Source organism: Ixodes scapularis, unplaced genomic scaffold (assembly GCF_016920785.2).
Source record: "Ixodes scapularis isolate PalLabHiFi unplaced genomic scaffold, ASM1692078v2 PGA_scaffold0__279_contigs__length_252992795, whole genome shotgun sequence".
In the NCBI taxonomy this organism is placed as follows: Eukaryota; Metazoa; Arthropoda; class Arachnida; order Ixodida; family Ixodidae; genus Ixodes; species Ixodes scapularis.
In genome coordinates this window covers 124256828-124277324 of record NW_024609835.1, presented here as the reverse complement: position 1 = coordinate 124277324, position 20497 = coordinate 124256828, and the positions used below count along the sequence as shown (strand labels likewise).

Genomic DNA, 20497 nt, shown 5'->3' with positions numbered 1-20497 from the left:
AGAAATCCGGCGAGTCGCCGGCACCCATTTCACACCAATAGGAGCGCTCACGCGTAGCGTAAGCATAATCATATGCATAAGCACAAGCATTAACGAACATCGTACGCCTGTTCAACCGATTCATAACTCCTCCACTTCAGAAAAAAAATGTTTAACGTGTGCTCGAAACAGTTCTGGAGTTCGAGCTCGTCAGATCGGCAAGCGAAGAGAACGCGTCAAATGTCAAATCGAATAATCCATCAACACATCTAATATGACAACTACCAAACCATATTTTGAAATTTTTCAGCACACATCACAACACTAAATTCCAGCAATCACCCTAAAAATCATCCCTAAGATTTAAATAAAATTGACAAGGAATGCTTAACAAATCAATTTGACGCAAAAATCTAGTAAAAGAAACCATCAGGCTCTACCCTCGTGCACCACATATAAACCCAAGAGGTGTTGTCAACGCATCCGTTTACTACGATGAATCTGTGCTCGCCTTAAGTTCAACTTCTCCTCGAAGCTCGAGGTGAAAAGTCTTGAAAGTGTCCAGGACTTGCTTGGTCGCAGAGCTGACGTGAATCTTCAATGCTAGTGGATAAGAGAAAAGAGAGAGAGAGAGAAGAAAAAGAAACAATCAGCTATGAGTTTGAGCACACGTTAGTTCACTGCAAGTGTCTGCCAGAGTAAAGAGGCATTCCAACATTTTAACTAATAATTGGGGTCACTGAAAGGGCGAGAACGGCACGGAGGTCTTTCAGTTGATTCGCCCCAAGCGCAAGCTTCCCACTTTAGATAATGCTTCGGCGCATCGTGACTTTCGAGCATCCACTCACAGCCAAAGCACGACAGAAAACAACCGGAGCGTGTTGGAGGCTGGTTAGCTAAAAGAGAAGACCTGCCCTTCTCATTCTCTTAGTGACTAAGGGGAAACATTATAATAAATCGTTCGCAAAAAAAAAAAGACACACTCACACACACATTGGAAATTAGTTTTATACAATTTTCAGTTAAGTAGGCGGTGCAACGATATTCAGTTGGAATGTTTTTAATCGTACATAATCTTACTGGTACTAGTGGCACCCAAGGGTACTCGTACGCAATGCCACTGACCAAGACACTTCTTTGTTGGGGTGTAAAGTTAAAAAATAAAAACAAAGGTTTTTTTTTTTTTTTTTTTTGTCAATCTCTCTTTTGAAAAACTTGATGACGTAGTCCGAGATCTTGGGGTTGCTATAGACCCCGAGTGACGATTTTTGAATGCGGCTCATAGACTGAACCCGAGCATTGCGTGAGCACTCATTTTTTTTGCTCGTGATAATTAGTTGCTCCAGAAGCATTCGGGTAGTAAGCTCGTGTCCAGACGTTCAATGACGACAACGGCCGAACACCGACAATGTCTAGAACTCAGCTCGTGCCCCGTGCTTTGCAAACCCAAGTGTGTGGATGTGGTAAACATGGGCGAAACTATGATATCGCTTACACCAAGGTGGAGAATGGAAATGATGAGGATTTAAATCGTAATTTCATTCATAAGTTAAATCATTATTTAAATCAAACCAGTCGTACATACATAACGACCCATTGCCACAAAATACGAACGATAAATAAAGGAACAAAACTAGAAAAGTAATGTCCTATTGCAATCAGGTCAGAAGCTGAAAAAAAAAATAATTAAAAACAGTCTAACTACGAACAAGCAAAAAAAAAAAGAAAAAAGAAAGAAATCAAGCTGTTTTTGTTTAGTTGGGCGGGGACTAGAGCGATGAAACTGTGTTAATTAACTTGTACTTTATATTTACATTAATGCTTTCTTCCGCATTGTAATCAGTGATCGAACGAATTCATCAATCGAACTACCATGTTAAAAGACACCTCTATTGGTAAATAATCGCTATTTTCTAACTTGAGTGATTTAAATCAAATTAATATGAATTAAATAAAATAAATATGATTTATTTTATATTTAAAAAGATCGTTATTTTTTTCCGCCCTGGTTTACATGGATGGTACAGTAGCCTATCAAATCAAGATTTGACTATTTTGATTGGTAGATGGGTCGTAGACAAAGAGGTATGGTGACAGGGTGCTTGCGATTGGTCCCTGCTCGATTCGACGCACTACAGCCACATTCATTTAAACCCACCCATAATCGGCTCCAGATAACGTGGCCACATTTTATCTGGCTGCGAGTTGAGGAAGCGAACGCCACTCGTTTTTTTTCGAATTTTTTTTTAGACTGAAGTTCCGTGGGGAGGAAAACTAACGCGTATTCTATAAGTTATAAGCGTAAGGGATTCATTAAAAGCTGTATTCGGGTGAACTACAAAGCAACGTTGCACTACCCATTTTAACGCGGAGCGCAACGGCGGTATTGCATGCTATCATCCTGCACAGCAGAGTCAATTATTCAACTCGCCGTAATTCCTGTCATACAGCGGTAATCATAAGTTAATCCACTGCAACCGACCGCAGCGAACGCCACGAGCCATTGCAGCCAATCCAGCAGATCTGAACGTACACCACGCGACCCCGCGCTTCGCTGCGTCCATCCCGAAGGTACCGTAAGGTGAAACGGACTCAGCATCGGCAACTTCGTTCTTTTGACGGAAAAGATTGGGCGAGAACCTCTGAAAAACATTGTGCACCGCAACTGATGTGCACAACCGTGCCTTTGTTTTCACTGCAGACATTTGTGAGATGGGGCACACGCTTTGATGCAGCTGTGCATGGGCGCCGCCATAACCCACCTTCCGTTTTTTTTCCTTCTCTCTTCTATTCCGTTTACTTCATTTCATCATTACCACAGCAAGAGAGGTTACTGCTATTTTAGATTATAGATTTTCCTTTTACCTTATTCAAGGTGTCAAAAAAAAATTACAGGGTTTTTTCACCAAAAAAATAAACTAGGCGTCGCCGAATACTCATTCTCCGCCCAAAGGTAGCGCTAGAGGTCACAACCAGATGCCAAAGTTTCAGCATGATCCGATACCTTATTCAAAAGTTATGCGTGATTTTCTGAAACTTTCAATGGGAAAATAGAGCCCATTTTTGCCAGTTTTCGGTTTCTGCTGCCATAGAGCCCCATGTAATCGAAAACTTCGTCGGCCACCATTTTCCCATTCAAGTTTTCAGAAAATCACTTATAACTTTTGAATAAGGTATCGGACCGGGCTGAAACTTTGGCATCTGGTTGTGACCTCCAGCGCTACCTTTGAGCAGAGAATGAGCATTCGGCGATGCCTAGTTTATTTTTCTGGCAAAAAAAAAAAAAAACCCTGTAATTTTTTGTGACACCTTGTATAAGGTAGAAGGAAAATCTATAATCTATAATCTAATCTATAATCTTGGGCTACCTTTGAGCGGAGAATGAGCGTTAGACGATGCCTAGTTTATTTTTGCGGCAAAAAAGACCTTGCATTTTTTTTTGTGACAGCCTGTATATGCCTTTGTAGAGTCTCGTCAACGCCTGATTCAGTGGCACTGCATCTCGGTAAGACGAGGGAAGGTCAGCAATGGCGGCTGTGACCTGGCGCGTGCGCAAAGCGTCTATTATACTTCATCTCACAAGTGTGTGCAGCAAAGTCAAAAGTACAGGCGCGTGAGCGTAGCTGACCAGAATGTTTTTGGTCTAACGAGAACTCTTGCATAGGAGGCACTTTACAATGTGCCTCCTATAGCATTCCAGGCAAGTGGCTGCCGCAAGTCCATCCTCACTTTGATTATCCAAATCCGATTTTCCGCGCGGAAAGAGGTTGAACAGGCTTGAAACCTAAATAAAACGAAGTGCATTCGTGTACCTTCGGAGCGGCATGTAAGGTTTGCTATGGAAAAGATTGTCGTAAGCAAAAATTTACGAAAACAACATTCAAGGCTTACGTCTGCCGAGCGAGCGGAATTGGGTGAGATATTACGCACGTACTTTCTCCCCACGGAGCTGGTTACGTGACTTCGAAATTCCTCTTGCGGCTTTGTTAACCTCCCAAAAGAGATACCCGCATTCTCCAAAAAACTGGCCCAGGTGTTTTTTTATGTTCTTCGGCATTGTGGTCGTCAAGAAGGGCTTGCCAAGATTCCACGCCTTATATGATGCAAATAAGGCTGGTGAAGGCAATTAACATAAAATTGGTAGAACAATATGGTATACTTGCCCATGCCGGTAGATTCCATTCTAGATGCCGTATTGACCGTGTCCCCAAAAAGGCAATACCGAGGCATCTTGAGACCGACCACACCGGCGACGCAGGGACCTGGAAGAATTCAGAGACTTGGTTACATTTTCTGGACAGCAGCAATTTGAAGCTGGCGGAATTAGATGCTGAGCTTGATGAACCGACCATACTTTAGAGACACAACTTAGGGCTTAGAGATCAATGCCATTAAATTGTGTATCTTGTAAAAAATAATGCTAATCTGTTGAGTATTTAGTCAAGAGCTCTGTCACATTCGTGACACCAGCACGCTTTGTGAAATGGGTGTTGGCAACGTGACGTCCAAGGAGAGAGGTAAACCCTTTTGCGTGGTTGTGCATTCTCCCAAGCGCTACGGGACATTTAGTGCACAATCATTGCGTTGTATTAACGTAAGCACATAGGGATAAAGAAAAGTACGTGCAGGAGGGCTTACATTGACCAGTAAAAATAAAACAAATGTATAAAGAATTTCTAAAGAAACCAAAAAGACGTTAAGAGGGTTCAGAAGAGCTGCCGCGCTTAACGGGAAGGTTACTGTCATAAAACGCGCTGATTTCTAACTGAGCTTGTATCGCCAGCAGCGTAAAAATGTTTGGCAGAAAAAGAACAGACTTCGTATGAGATACAACATTTAAATATTGTAATACAAGAGGGTCCTGACCAATCATTACGTCTAATAATTAGCCACACTTTTACAAAGGATTGCCGATGGAACACCCTTAAGCGCGAGGCACATGGACGACAGAATCGTCCGATCCGACGTCCGATCCGACAGTCCGAACGCAGCTCCGAATTGCCGCACGCAACAATTTGAGACACACGCTTCCGACCTTGCTTGCGACACGACGATCCGTTCGGCTCTTGCCAGGAGATCCAAGCACTCCAGCGCAGGTTCGCGTTCACAGATCTCTGGTCCCAGATTGACGGTTTAGCTCACACGAGCGAAATTAGAAGCTCGTTCTCGTTAGCACGTGCATTCTTTGCCGGGGCCATCTTTCTCGAATGGGTCAGCGGGATCCACGCGTCCGGCTTCCCGGCGCCCGTCCCGTTTTCTTGTTCGTCCCGCCAGACTTAGTGCGTCATCATGACGTTCGCGCTAGCTGTGCTCTCATTGGCTGGACGCATCCGACAGTCCGTCCGCCGCGCAAAACTATCTGGCGCGTTGGACGCACGCCGGATCGCCGATCTGACGCCTGAAGCGACCAAATATTTCGGATCATGCAGTCATATTGCCGGATCGGACGTCGGATAGGATGGATTTTTTCGCGCATGTGTCTCGCGCTTTACTGATATCGTCCGACTTATTCAACGTTAGATTTCAAGTTCCCTTCAAAGTGATGCCCTGTTTACTGCCAATGCAATTTCTATTAAGAAGACAAATAAATAATGTAGGCATCTAAATTTTCAAATTTATTCGATAATTACGTCTCGTAGGTCTCGTAGTATTTTTTTTTTACGACTGGTGGTTGTTTTATGGCAACGAAGAAAACGTGTGTGCTGAGATTTCACGTCATTTATGATGCAAATAACGCCAATGAATGTACTGTTGCCGTCATTATCATTTTTTGTTACGGTATGTACAGCCTTCACGACACTGGGCTGGTCCGCTCGTGTCCGATTGTTCGGGGGCATACAGTAACAATCGCAGTATTGTCCTCCATTGCCACGAGTGGCGGTGATAAGGAAGACATAAATTATCCGCATAGAGCGGCCTCTTTTGTCTTTCTTTACGGGTTGCGACCAGCAAGGCAATGTATGTGACATCAGCATTGTGCAGGCCTAGAAGAGAATAGCAGTCTAGCGTTAAACCATCCGAAGTGTCAAAAGCTGTTATTTTGACCAGAACTAGGTCGAGAGACGTGTTTTTACGCGTCCGCACAGCATTGATTTTCGATATTCGTAAGAATAACAAAATGGGGTTTGTCTAGGAGCTTTTACTAAGGGACGCAAACTCTGTATAGTTATACTGCTGGTTTCTCATAGGCTGCGTTTATATACATGGATGGGACCGTAGATGTATCGAATCGAGATTAGACTATTTTGATTGGTACTAGACGAATAGAAGAGGAAGAAGTAGAAAAGAAACAGGCTGGATCCGATTGGTCGATACTCATTACGATGAGCTACGATGGCATTCGTATAAACACAGCAGTGGACAGTAATAAAAGCAGTGAAGGCCTTAGGACGAGGAACAATACACGCCCTGGAGCAGCTGTGCATAGGCTCCGCCATTACCGACCTCCCGTTTCTGATTCCTCTGATAGCGTTCACTTCACTTCGCCATTACAATAGCAGGGCAGGTTATTGCCATACTTTTTCCCATTGTGTCCTTCTCACCAGCATAGGCATTTGTGGAGGTTCGTCAACGCCAACTTCGGTGGCTCGGCATCTTGGTAAGACAACAGAAGGAGAGCGATGGCGTCTGTAAACTAGGGCGTGTGCAAAGCGTCTGTATCGTCATACTGCATTTCACTTTAAGGCCGACCGCGGCACGAACTGGTGAAACCAATCAAGCAGTGTCAAAGGCGTATCGTCATGGCGGCTCGTCGTCATTGTGCGTATGCTATATCACCATCTAAACCGGACTTGGACGGTGCACGAGTGCGGCGTGACCCTGCGCGTTTTCCTGACGGAGCTCAACACCCCGAATTAATTACCGTGATTCCTAGCAGGCGGCATCTTGGCCTTATCAAGCGGAGTACGCGCCGAAACAGACTATACTCGGGTGTAAAAATGTCCGTTTCATTTCCGGCAAGATCAAAGAGCGCGTATCCGCACACTTTCAGTCGGCGCTTAGGCCAGCATCATCTATACAGAAAACCGCAGTGATGAATTCATTTTCTACGTCAAATAAAGAACCCAGTGCGAGCTGTGGATTGAACGCGAGTGCTCCGTCAGCGTTCAGCAGGTAATCGTGTCCAATGCGTTAGAACACGAGCTCCAGCTGAGCGCTGTGGCAGCACTCGTGCTCGTCTCTTGTATAGGTGGCGTGGAGAATACTTGGGCCTTAGGTCCAGGGGGTCTTGCTCAAGCACGTGCTCCCATACCATCGGACAGCATATCAATGAAAGTCGCCCTCCGAGTACATGGAGGGTGCATACCGGTGTGCAGTCCAATACGCAGGCGCAGCTGCTCCTCCGGCCTGTGGTGGATGATGAAGGACCGCACGTTGGCCAGCAGGGCGAGGGACATGCGGGCGATCTCGCGCGCGTGTCGAGAGCCGTTGGGCACCGGCAGACCGGACACCACCATGTACGCGTCGCCCACGGTCTCCACCTGTCCGAAGAAATACCCGTGCTGAAAAACACTGTTTGTACGAAAAGAAAAAAAGTAGAGGGAGAGAAAAGAGAAGTGCCCCGAAATACCGGTTGTTTGAAAATAACGTTTAATGTCGGTTCACACATAGAGCGCAACGTCGAATCGGCGCTGGAAAAATGCGCTGAAGCAGCTCTGACTTGCACGTGACTCTTCGCCGATCTGGTTCCGCAGTGGTGCACGTTACTTATCGCAGACGTGCTGTTCGACAGTGGCGAGCGGCGATACAGCGCCGACGCATCGAGGCTAAACTAGGCTAAACCGTCAATTCGGCACAGAATCAGCGCCGCGTCGGCGTCTTTTTCAGCGCCCATTCGGCGCTTCGCTGAATGTCTGAACATGCTTTTACACATCAAAGTCGGCGACCTTCGCAAAACAACATTGGTTTACAGTTTTTTTTTTCCTGTTGATTCCGGTTATTTTGAGGTCTTTAGATATATCCACCTTCTTCACACACACTCCCTGGAGCCGAGTGCATTTGTACTCCGTGTGGCAGACTTTCATTCCCTGCCTAACAAACTTCTTGCAGAGCAACGCGCCCAAGCCTCAACAGCGGCTCGCAGCTTATCAGTGACTGTGACATGGCATTCTCGGAGCTTGCCATTTCTAACAGGTGATAACCACGGGATGCCAGACCCGACCACATATCCTATAAGGTCGTATGATGTTTCAGAAAGACGCTGGCACCTGATCAGGCATCGGTCAATCACGGCCTCACATGAATCACATGGGTGATTGACCAGCACCTGGTTGGGTTCCGCCAGGTTTTTGACGCGTTGGATGACCTGTCGGATATTTGATCATGAAAGTTTACGGTCCGATCCGACCAGAAGTGGCTATTACCTCCTTGGGGCCCTAAGAAAACCATGCAAGGAGGCCATTTCGCGGTCACTGATGGGCTAGAAAGCTGGAAGCCGCCGTTCAGGAGTGGAAGACGGCACGAAACGCTTTGCAGGCATCGCCTGGTACTGCTGGGCAATTCTCTACGACAGCACGCAGAGGCTGCTCCGGATCTCCACCGAAGCAAGCACGCAGGCACACGCAAATTCACACACGCGCACACGCGATAGCACGCACATACACAAGTGCACTTACAAATTCACACAAGCTCGAACTCTCGCCTATTCACAGACATGCGCATACACATACCCATTTAAAACACACTCAAACTCACTTACATACACATGCATTTACGCACACACACACTCACCAGCACACATGCACACTCACACTCCATCACACTCACACCCACACTCTCACAACAACGCACTCATACACACACTTCCTTTAACAGACAGCATAAACAGAATAACACTCTTTCTCATATTCTCTCTTTCTCACACACGGAACGGCCCTCATTTGATTGCGTGTTTGTGATTCAATTTAGTCAATCAGACTGAACTTGAAATAATAGTTTCATGACATTCCGGGCTTCTAGAACTTCTTCAAAGGCCTTTGCGAGCGTTTTTCACTCGGTCTGCTCAAAAGTAGGTATGCGTATGGCCGATGAGCTTTTCTCTCTAACCACTACACAAAACGGTACCAGTAAAGCAAAAATTAAAATGTTGCTAATGCTGTAACGAAATAAAAGATAATAAGAGTATGTGTCTGCACGCGTTTAGGCGTTCAGACACATTCTGTTCTGAACGCCTAATCATTGTGTTCTGGCATATATTGTTAGTAAATTTCAGTTGGAAATCAGCAAAAAAGTATTAAGGTCGTATTTAGCGCTGGGAACAGTATTTAAGGTGTGCGAGTGTATGGGCTATCACAACTTTGGCTACACTGCCACGTAAAATTGTCTCCGAGTTTTTTTGTTTTCTTTTTGCAAATAAATACAAATATTTTTAAAGTATCTGTGGTGAAGCACTCAAGGCTTCACGAGTGAAAGTGTGGAACACAACACGTAATTGTGAACACTTGTATTATACTTACTTAACGAAATAAACAAATTAAAATGTCACATTAATTATCAAAATCTGCGATCGTTGCGTGATGATAAGCAGAAGTTTGGAAATGGATTTCTAATCTTGCATAAAGTTTCTACAATTCCCATTCACGTATTCTAGTGCCGGTAATAAACTAAGAAAGTTAGTTGATTAAGCGGCACATATACAAGACCCCAGTCCACGCTGTGACGAAGTACAACCTTTAAATCAGTCCACCACTAAGAATGTATTCAAACGTAATCAAAGCTCTAAATTTTAAAAGAGTATTACTCTATTTAGAGAAACAAATATTGTTAATCAATAAAGCTGTCAACGTAAGTCGAGCAGCAGGAGCGGCGTTATTGAGTAATGTTTTGGGAATAGACTCTCGGAAACCGCGGTTGGTCGCCGTCACAATGCTTAATATAAAAAGTTTATCTTTCATGTGCAATTAAAAATAATGAAGAAAACAAAATTGACAGCTGGCACAATTTCAAGTGCGTCTGAGTAGTTAGTTCCTATACAAACGCCGAATGTTTCCAGAATCTAAGGATGCACTACTTAAAGTAAATATTCTCAAACAAGCAATTTCGTAATGAAAGGTCGTACCTTGTAAACGTCGAATTCCTCAATCACAGAGTCGAAGCAGGTGTACAAATCGTTCAGCAGGTTCACTACCTGAAACGAAAGCATAATGATTATTCCGATACGCTTGACTCATTTCTGTGACATCGCGTCAAAAAAGCGTTCTCTGAAAGTACGGTAAACACCACACAATGTAGTTCAGGTCTTCAATGCACTTGTGATACTGCGAAAGTTAAAAATGTTCCACAGACTTCCATCGAAGCACCAGAATTTTTAAGGGAATCATCTTTTTCAAGGCCTGCGAATCTCTTCAGCAAAGGTGATTACGTTTTTTTTTGTTTTTTTTTTCAAGAGCACGCGCTTTTTTTTGTACCTTTTTTGTTTGTGTGTAACATGGCGTAGCCTGGTGGCGTATACAAAAGGTACATTGAAATGTGACCCATTGACGCTTTTTGGCTTGGCGTGGAGTGCAAGGATTCTACAAAAAGCCCGTGCCCAGTGTTTGTCTGAACATCGATTGACCGCGCTCTCAAAGTCAGTACTGTGTTCATGAAACGTCCCAGTGCTCAGCAATAGCATTGTGCTCAAGGTCACTATTACGCACGTGGTTTTCTGCTGGCAAATACCTTCTCGGTTTCTCCCCATACATCGGCGAAACAAAGAACCTCCGAGAACGAACACGCTCCTTGGGTATGCGCCAACACCCCAAGGACGACAAGAATGACGACGTAGTCGCTCCTAATTAAGACACCAAGTTGGCCGCGAAGCGTCGGTTTTCGCAGATTAGGGCGTGGTTGGTCGCCTCTCTTTGGTTTAATATATTGAACAATGTTTCACTGTCGACTCCTCAGATTGAGTTTAAAGCATAAGTGCATGGTCTCACATTCGGGAACTTAAAACGCATTTCTTTTCCCCGGAAGTAGAGGCGGGTTGGCGGTCAGACTGAAATATGGTGCGCGAGTGTTTCGGACAGATTCAGAAGCGTCACGAGCGAGTGAGTATATTTCGCTTACAGAGTCGTTTAATACAGCCACTCGAGTATACAGGCAATTTTCGCATTTTTTCATTTTGATTTTCGACTACAGAAACGGAAAATTACTTCTCGCTAATCTAAAACAGGCGGGGTATAATTTAAAAATCCGATTTGTTAATAGAACGCGGAAGTTCACCGGAAAAATAAAATTTGAAGAAGAATAAAATAGAAAACAACTACCAATGGGAGTTTAATGTTATTTAATGTTGATTTCATTCAACCGGACTCGAGATTAATGGCAGGCCCTATTGCACTGTCTGCCGTTTCGAAATAATCTCGCCGCAGCACAGATTGGTAATTCCGAGATCTCCTCCAGATAGCCTCATAATTTTGTCCGTCAAAAACTATTTTGGGAATACATGTGATGACTGGACATGAATATAGCTCATAACCCTGTTTAACGGACATGCCGATGGCCTTCAGAGCATAGGTAAACTTGCCAAATCAAGCTCCCTATCCCGACTTTGGACGAATCCCCCGGCAATTCATTTTACTTCAATTAGTTAATTTTTTATACACTTAATGGCGCAATATAATTTTTAAAGGGACACTGAAATTAATCAATTGAACACGTATTTTTTCTTAATAAAAAAATTGCGCAATGTTTACGCCGCTATACTCGGCAACCACCTCTCTTGGCAATGCAGTGGAGGGTACAGGCACGCGTTCCCTATCCCATTTTGGGTGCTGGATAAGGCTGTGCGCGGGCTCTTTTCAACTTCCACTGCATTGCCAAGAAACGTTGTCGCTTAGCATAGGCGTAATTTAGGTGAAGTTCACCAATCGCTCTATGCCTCGCCCACAAAACGGTGGCCCCGCTCATTACTACTGGATTGGCTTAACTGCTCGGCTGAATACGTTCATAAGCCCAATGTCTCCCTGTCTCCAACGTCCGGTACGTCTAGTTTGCCGTATGACACCATCTGACACCGTTTGGTAGTTGCGCGGGCAGGGGCGAGGCAGCGCACGGCGTCGTCTGCTAAGAACAGGCTCTGCTACCACCAGTGGAACGCACGCGGCCGTGCAAGCTGCGCGTCGGCGTCCACCGTTGCTTGCACCCGTTTGCTATTCCGCCCCCAGCAAAATACGCCTGCCTCTAACGCGAGATACGACCATAAAACGGCGTTCTAGCGTTCCATCATGCACGATTCACGGTCTTGTACAAGAGTGTGTCAGCGTGTTTCAAAAGCGAAAAACAAAATTCAACAAAATAAACATCCGGTTTTCCCAGCTTTTCTTTTTTTTCTTGCATAGCTTCCGCGAGCAAGGTGGGCGAGCATCATGACGAACAAGTAAAACGCGACTGAAAAATATTTGCTTGAGCAAGCCAGGTGTGTACTGCTCGAAACAGTACAGCTAAGGGCCTTCCGAAGCGAAATGACGGACCAAACCTGATGCGAGGCGAACACCCGATTGCTTCCAAGTAAATGGTTTGCAAGTTCGTACCCGTGTTCGCTACCACTCAGTACCGAAACCATGGTCGCAATAACGATGGTTGCACGACTTTCAGTGCAGCGGGGCCTCTTTTACGGGAACTGACTCTTTTATTCAGCATCAAAAGCGCTGTGCGGAGAAGAGGCGCAAGAAATGACGCCAAGTCTCGGCGCGAGAGCTCAACTTCAAAATGTATTTTTCTCTTAAGAACAAAATTATTTTAATTAAAATTTCGAGAACAAAAGACAATAAACTCTCATGTAAAACTCACCATGTTTCGTATTTTTCTTTCGGCCACCTCAAAGCAGAAGTGACGGCTCTTTGAACGGCCAAAAACAAGTTTGCACAAATTTCGTGTTTTTTTTTTTTTCAAGACATTCAGTTGTACAGTCTGAAACATATTTCTTTGTGTACAGTATACCTGCAGGCTGTCAATGAGAATTTTTACAGTGCAGCAAAGAGATAGTTTGTAACAAAACTAAAATATGCTAAAATGCTCATATGTTCCCTTTTTTAATTGCTTTCAACATATTAAATACCATGATCCTCATTGTGTAGCAATCTAAATACCGTATGGTTTTTAGGCAAAAATATTTCAGTGTTCCGTAACAAAAATCTTACTTGTCTTCAATTATTAAATGAGTCCTAGTTTTACTCCCTTTTTACGAGTTCAAACCGCCATCAGCCCATTAAATTTGTTTTTCGTCAAACATATTTTGGAGAGGCACCACAAACATTACGGTGAAGAGCCATTTATTTTATTTTAGGAATCGGAGGAGGTCGTGGGATTCTTGGCATGGCATGGAGAAGTCCACGTCGCCTGATGCTTCCCGTCGTTTAGGCATCGCGTTTCACGCAGCCCTCGGGTACGAAGGGCACAGCGGGCCAGCTATTGCTACGCGCTGGCGGCACCTCTGATTATTACACGATATTCGCCGTTTCTTCCCTTGCAGTCGGAAAGACGGACAAGGGGAAGCGGCAGCAAACTCCGTTCTTTCTTTGGGTCTAATCGTGTCAGCTATCATCGCAGGTGGCGTGGTGTGCGGCGAAGAGGCGTTAAGAAGCGACGCCGGGTTGTGGTGCAAGAGTTCAAATTGAGAAATTGTTTTCTCGCTTTAAACAAAAATTACTTTTATCAGACTTTCAGAACAAAATACAATCGATTGTTCTTCCAAACCCACCATATTTTGTATTTTTACTTGAACCACCTCAGGGTGAAATAAACTGCTGTTTATGCGTCAAAATGCACTTTTTGGCAACTTCAAGATTTTTTTTTACTGCCAGATAATTAATTGAGCAGTTTTAAATTTTTTTTTTATAAATTATATACCTGCAGGGAAGCCGGCAAAAGGTTCTATCAAGTCACAGGAGCAAACAAATATTGTTATATTAAAACAAGAAAAATGTTAAAATTTTCACAAAAAAGTGTGGTTAAAAGTTTTTTTATTAAACAAAACTGTAAAAGCCCAAACACATGGTAAGTCAAAAGCCATGCAAATTTAAGAAAAATATAGTGTTGGGTGTTTTGTAAAAAAGCGGATTTTTCATCAATTATTGAGTGATGCCTAGTTTCAGGCTATTTTTAAAAGTTGAAACCACGGTCACGTCATCAAAGCATTTTTTTTCGTCAAAACTAGTTCAGGGCATAGCTACAAACATTGTGGCAAAAAAACATGAATTTTTTTTTTTTTTTTTTAGAAATTGGAGGTGGTCGAGCTCAACGTCTGGGACGTTTGACATGGAATGAGCCATTAACACGATAATTATATACAAACAAAACTAATACTTTAATAGAAGTGACAGATGGTATTGGTTGATTAATCAGGCCTTGTAAATGGTCTTGAAACAGATTTATTAGTGGAATTACGAATAAATTTGACTATTATTTGATTCAAACTCACATACCAGAAACTGTGCAGAAACAGTACCTCACAAGAGGAAATACTTTTTTTGTTTGTATTATATGTACAGGTAAACCAAAAGTAGATTTATTTAAAAAAGAATTAATAGTACGTGAAACGCGCTTACAAATAAAGAAGGAAAAAGTGCGTCAAATCTAATACAATAAAAATATTTTAGATTTATAGGGAAACTTACTTCAAAATGAAAATGTTTTTTTGTTTTTTGTTTGTTTTTTTTTGTTACCAAGGTGACGAAATTAGAGCAAGGCATGTTACAGCGAGCTCCCCGCTCTAGAAATAAGACGTTGCTGCGAAGAATTCCCGTTTCGACGTTTCAGATTACGACGGACGAAAAACATTAGGCGACCGGCTGACTCCAAACTGATGTAAATATGTCATCTATTTTGTCTTACTTTTTGTCTCGCGAGTGAGCGTGACTTGCCCGGTGTTATTTCTGTCACCCGGGAAACGCCGTCGTCGTTTCTCGGTGGGCGTGTACGCCGTTTGCTACATTGGAAGTAACAACATGACCGTAATCTAGTATCTTTAATAGTCCTAAATGGCTCCGATACTATACTTCGTTTCACTTTGAAAGGGCCGTGCATCGATACTGGGTAGGAATGTTTCTCCACTAGTGGAACACAAGAATACTCGAAACCTTCTCTGACCAAGAAGCGTCTTCCTCGAGGTGGAATTCCAAGGATGAAAGCGGACAATTATTTTTAGATTCTCCTTCGCACAACTTGATGACGGAGCCAATGGCGGAGCTATGAGGACAATGCCAACAATACGATCCCCAGGAGTGCGTCATGGAGCTTTGCGATTCCCGCTGTTACGATGTTTAAATACTGCTCATTCACTCGACACGAAGAGTGCGTAGGCATTCAATTTTGGCTCGTGACAATTAATGCCCGGACACGCGTTCGGGTAGTGGCTCCTGCCTAATCGCTGGGATGACGAAACTAGCCGAGCAATAACAATCCGTAAAACACAGCGCGCGCCCTGTGCTCTGCCAACTGCAACGCGTGGCTAGGTTAAAACATTGGTGACATATAATCGACTCCAGAGCATGTGGCCGTTTTTTTCTGGCTGCGAGTAGAGGAGTTAAACGGTGTTTGTTTTTCTCGGATATTTTCTGCGACTGACATTGCGTAGAGAAGATCAGCAATGTATATTTCATAAGTCATAAGTGTCAAGGAATAATTCTAAGCTGTATTTATTAGAAGTAGAAAAATTGTTGCATCGTTCCTTAAGTGTGAGCGTAACAGAAGCTAAAAGAGCGAGCTCCGAGCTTTCAGCGTCCCTGCTAAGCACGCGTGCTCGTGCAATGCAAGCACTGTTCTGGGTCACATGCTCTCTCTTGTAGCATCGACTGCGTCTGTACTTCAGGTAAAACGAAGTATTTTTATAGACTATAGCTAAATCAGTTGAAACCAGATGGAAATAAAATTAAATGTATTTTTTTACACAAGATGTGATTCATAAAAAAAAAGCCAGAAAAAAATGTAAGCAAAAATGTAACATGTAATTTCTCTGTTAAAGTTAACGAGAAATACTAAATTGGCAAAACAGTGTATCCAACAATTCGGTTTGTCTGCTAAGTAATAGAGGGAAACGCTCCCGGCTAAGCTTTGGGCTCAAATAATAAAATTACACAAGTAAGGAAAGTGTTCCTTCAGTCTCCCTCCATGGTATGGTAGAATAGCCAAATACCACCTAGAAGAGTAGGCAGGCGCGGAGAAGTCGCGGGCTTATCGTAAGCACACACGATGAAAGAGTAAGAAGCATACAAAAATTTCACCTGAGATTTTATGCACCACCGCTTCATCATAAATGCGAAGCACCCTCGTTTGTTCTTTCTCTTTTAATAAGCCTTTTACATGAACTACTTCCTCTGTCACATTGTTGTTTACGCGTGGCATGTCTCCCTCAATTTCATGATGGTAGAGTTTCCTTCTGAATGTTTTGATACGTTTGCCACACGCAGCAAGACATGGGCCTCCAACTTTAATAAGGGGAAGATTTTCTGGCGGCGTTTGAGAACAGTGATTGAAGAGCCTGCAGGCGCGGTCATAAGTGCATTTGCCGACTCTTCCCAGAAGCCAAAGTGTATGACCGGAGGGCAAAGCACACATCTCTTAGAAGGGTAATGTCGCAATCGTTGTCGATTTACGCGCTGCACTACCTCTACCTGCATCCATAGGTGCTCTTGGCGAACCGTGTGCAGGAACCAGATTCGCGTAAGACGAAGGGTCTGCGCATGCGCAATTCCGAAAGCAGCGTCACCGTTGCTACGCGTGACGGCAGAAGGGCAAGCTGCTTTTGTCTCTGCTCACACTTGGAACGCGTTCGATTGTCGAACGACTCCGTCCAGCGTTCCCGTTCACACGCGCTCGAAGAATGAGTAGAAACAAAGGTCTAGGTCTAGCCTCTAATCACACCAGTCAGAACTCGGCGTTATGACGTCTCTGCGCGCACTCGTCCCCTCCTCTCCCTCAGTTTCTCGACGCATAGTGCCATTATGTATTATCTAAGCCAGACATGTACGTAAAGAGTTATTATTAAAGAGATACTTCTACCTAGTTACTTTTTTCCCTCGTAAGGAGTAACGTATTTATTTATTTATTTATTGCAATACCCTAGGCCCTGACGGCATCACAGAGAGGGTGGGCGCATAATCACACACACACAAAAAAAAAAAAAACATAACGAAAGCAAAAACCAAAAGCAATAAGAAACATTGAAGTCACGAGACATTTTCAAAGACATAATTAGTCATAGTAGTTTTAACCAAATTAAGTGATCGTATTGATGAGAAAACTGTCGGTAAGTGGTTCCGCTCTGTTGATGTTCTGGGAATAAAGGAATCGAGATCGGCAGAGGTATGGCACTGAGGGACTCAAACTTTAAACTGTGAGATCGGTTTAACAGTATAGTCTTTCCCTTAGGCTAGGATTAGAGTGATTGATTTTGTAAACGAGGTATAGTCTAGAACATTAACGGCGCAACAAAAAAGATGCTGAATTTCATGAATGTTGCACAGGCTGCACGATGATAATTGCGAAGAATGAAGCGAACGTTGTGATTTTTAACTTACTCGAGCTTAGAAATGATCGTTGATTGATTATGATCCCAAATAGCAGCTGCATAATCTAGTTTAGAGCGGACCAGAGATATATATAGAAGTAACTTAAGTAATACGGGAACTAAGGGAAAGTTACGTTTTAGGTATCCTAGAATGTAAGAGGCTTTAGCAACTATATGATTTCTGTGGAATTGTCAGAATAAGTTATAAGTGATCTGTGGCCCAAGGTATTTATAGGAAGCAACAGATTGTAAGGAACCGCTACTAAGGAAGTAGGTGGAAGGCAGTGTGTTATGACGAGAAACTCTCATTGATTTACACCTAGCTATGTTGAGGGTCATGTGCCATTGTTTATACCATTCTGAAACAGAATCGATATATCATTTTAAAGAAGAAATGTGTAAGAGACATTAATAATTTCGCGACAAATTATACAGTGCTCGGCAAATAGGCTGATAGATGATGAAACACACAAGGGTAAGTCATTGATGTAAATTAGAAGTAGTAAGGGTCCTAGGACGAAACCCTGAGGCGCACCGGATGTAATAGAACTTAGAGGGAAATTATAAATATTTACAGATAAAAATTAAACGCGGTTTGTTAAAAAAGTTACTTTTTTTTTTCTAAGGAACGAGTAACGTATTTAGTTTAACACCAAGTAAAAAGTAATGGCATTTCGTTACTTTTGAGTAGTAATGTGTACAGCGCCGTTTAAACAGTCTCGTTTTGATTCCAATTTATGAGGCCATTGCTACATAGGCGGATGGGCAATGCCCAAAACAACGCAACAGCGTGACAGTCTAGCAACGTTCAACGCTGAACATGTCAGTCGAACTCTACAGCTGGGAATGCCCTTCACCCAGAGAACACAATAAGGTTCGTTGGTTGAATCTTCAAGAATCATGTAGAACAGACCGAATGTAATCCCGGAGGTGGCCAACGTGGGAAGGCACAGAGCCCATTGTGAACTTGGAGCTTTAGAAGCAGAAAGAACGAAAGAGAGAGGTGAACTCTAGATTTATTAGCTCTGCCTAAAGCACAACACTGTCGTTCGTTTGAGCGTGTCAGTAGACGACTCTTCATAGTCGCCGGAGATGTAGAGACCTTTTCACCCCAGTAGTTACCTGACCGGTGGGCAAAGAGCGCTGACACACGCGGCGCCATTAATTGGCTTCGATTTGGTCGGTCTTAGCGGGCTCGCGACTGTGTTGGTGAGTTCTGTCGCTTTCGCTTAGTTTTGTGATATAAATGTATACCTCGTGGTTCAGAACCAATGGTACAGTAGTAATGAGTCACCTTGAGAACAGCGACGCAGTTACGAGCCTAAATGCTGGACGCTTTTACGAATACCTCATCTGATCATGTTTTTCGTTCGGCCAGGTTCGGCGGCGAAAGGACTAAAATGATGCCGGAGGAAGATAACGGTTGTCTACGGCCGTACTGGACATGCCCGCTGATACTAGCTTTAATAAAAATAAACCAATGAAGAGACTAATGCTTGGAGGCATAGTGAAAAAGCGCGTCGACTTATAACGTGTTGGATCGCCGAGAATAGATGAACACGCAAGTTTAGTCCTCAGTGTTTGGTATTTGAAGACACCAACGTTTTGTAAAAATTGACGACCGGGAAACCCCCGCATAATAACGCATAAAATGCAAAAAAAAAAAACGAAATTGTTTTTGTTGTTTTTTATAAGAAATTAAGTACTGACGAGCAGCAAGTTCTTTCAACTATCAGCCCTGCTAAAGTATTCATTAGCAGCATTTAAGAATGTTGACCCTAGGAAACTATTTGTTATACGGACACTCCCTTACAAAGTACTGAGAATATGAGAGAAGGGACAAACGCATTAATTAAAATCTGACGTCTGTCTTCCGTATTATTTGCTAAAAAAAATTAAATGGAGCAAGAGAATTGACCTCCAGAAAACTTGGCTAAAATCAAATGCCAGGCACCACATCGTGGATTGGTGTAGACAGATAGACAGATACGTTTTCATTCGTTTGAACAGATACGATTTTTACTTTTAACGGCGCCGAGAGTAAATCCGGCAACGACAATGCTCCACTCGAGTGACTTACATGCGGACAGCGTCTTTTCGGCAACGCATATTGCGTGCCTCAGGCGCTTTTGTCACGCATTCACAGGCTGTCTTTGACATGTTTTTCACCCGGGAAGCCAACTCTGTGTGTCTAAATAAATTATTTGATTGTATATCTGAAGAAAAATTAATGACTGCTCACATGATAACGAGCTCATAGTATATTATCTTTAAATTCATAAATAAACAGATCAAGCGAATGTTTTTGCGCAAAAATGATTCCTCATATAATCAAAAGCAACTGTTTTGGATTTGTTACGAAGGAAGAGCAAGATGCTTTCAAGAAACGCAAACAGTGACTATGCTTGCGTTGACTTATTTGCATTCTTGCTTAAGGGCATAAATGCGCGATCATAAATATACCTCGCACTTCTTATTTTGCTACTAATACTTAGGCACTATCACTTAAGCAAATTTCCGCTGCATAAATGAATGGCCTCTCAACTTTCGTGCGTCCTAGAGTCATCTACATACTCAATGTGCGCCAGTGCTAATGCTGATTCCTTTTATCCCACGTATTCGCTACGCCGACAGTGCAAATAGTCAGAGCCTGGAATAAAATAAAGGGCAGAATTTTGGCACATAATGATGGCACGCAGTTGGGTAGTGAAAATAAGTATCAGACTAAGAACGAAACACAAAAAAATCCCAATAAAACGCGAAAAAAAAAACAGCAACACACGAATACAACGCTTTTGGTAATGCGCAGAGGGAAGAGGGGAGCGACGATTTCGAACTACCTTATAGCGGTCGCGACACGTGATTCCAAGATGGCAGCGCCCGCGCGACGCATGGTGAAAAGGTCTGGTCTCGATAAAGCGGGGAACCATAACTCATGCATGGCAACTCCGAAAGGCAGCCACTGCTTAAGTGCAACGACTACTGAAAAGAAAACAATAAGCCGTAGAACGAAAGCAGTTGTGTATTTGG

The 20497-nt window shown here is 43.3% G+C and overlaps 1 protein-coding gene across 1 annotated transcript in view; it reads right to left on the bottom strand.

Moving 5' to 3' along the window:
* LOC8039938 (atrial natriuretic peptide receptor 1) overlaps positions 1-20497 on the bottom strand; it is a 102168-nt gene that overhangs the window by 14981 nt on the left and 66690 nt on the right. The window contains exons 2-5 of the mRNA XM_029970639.4: positions 10037-10105; positions 7286-7460; positions 4143-4241; positions 491-582 (exon numbers count right to left, since the gene is read on the bottom strand). Of these exons, the coding sequence (XP_029826499.2) occupies positions 491-582; positions 4143-4241; positions 7286-7460; positions 10037-10105 (435 nt within the window). The remainder of the gene's footprint in view (positions 1-490; positions 583-4142; positions 4242-7285; positions 7461-10036; positions 10106-20497) is intronic.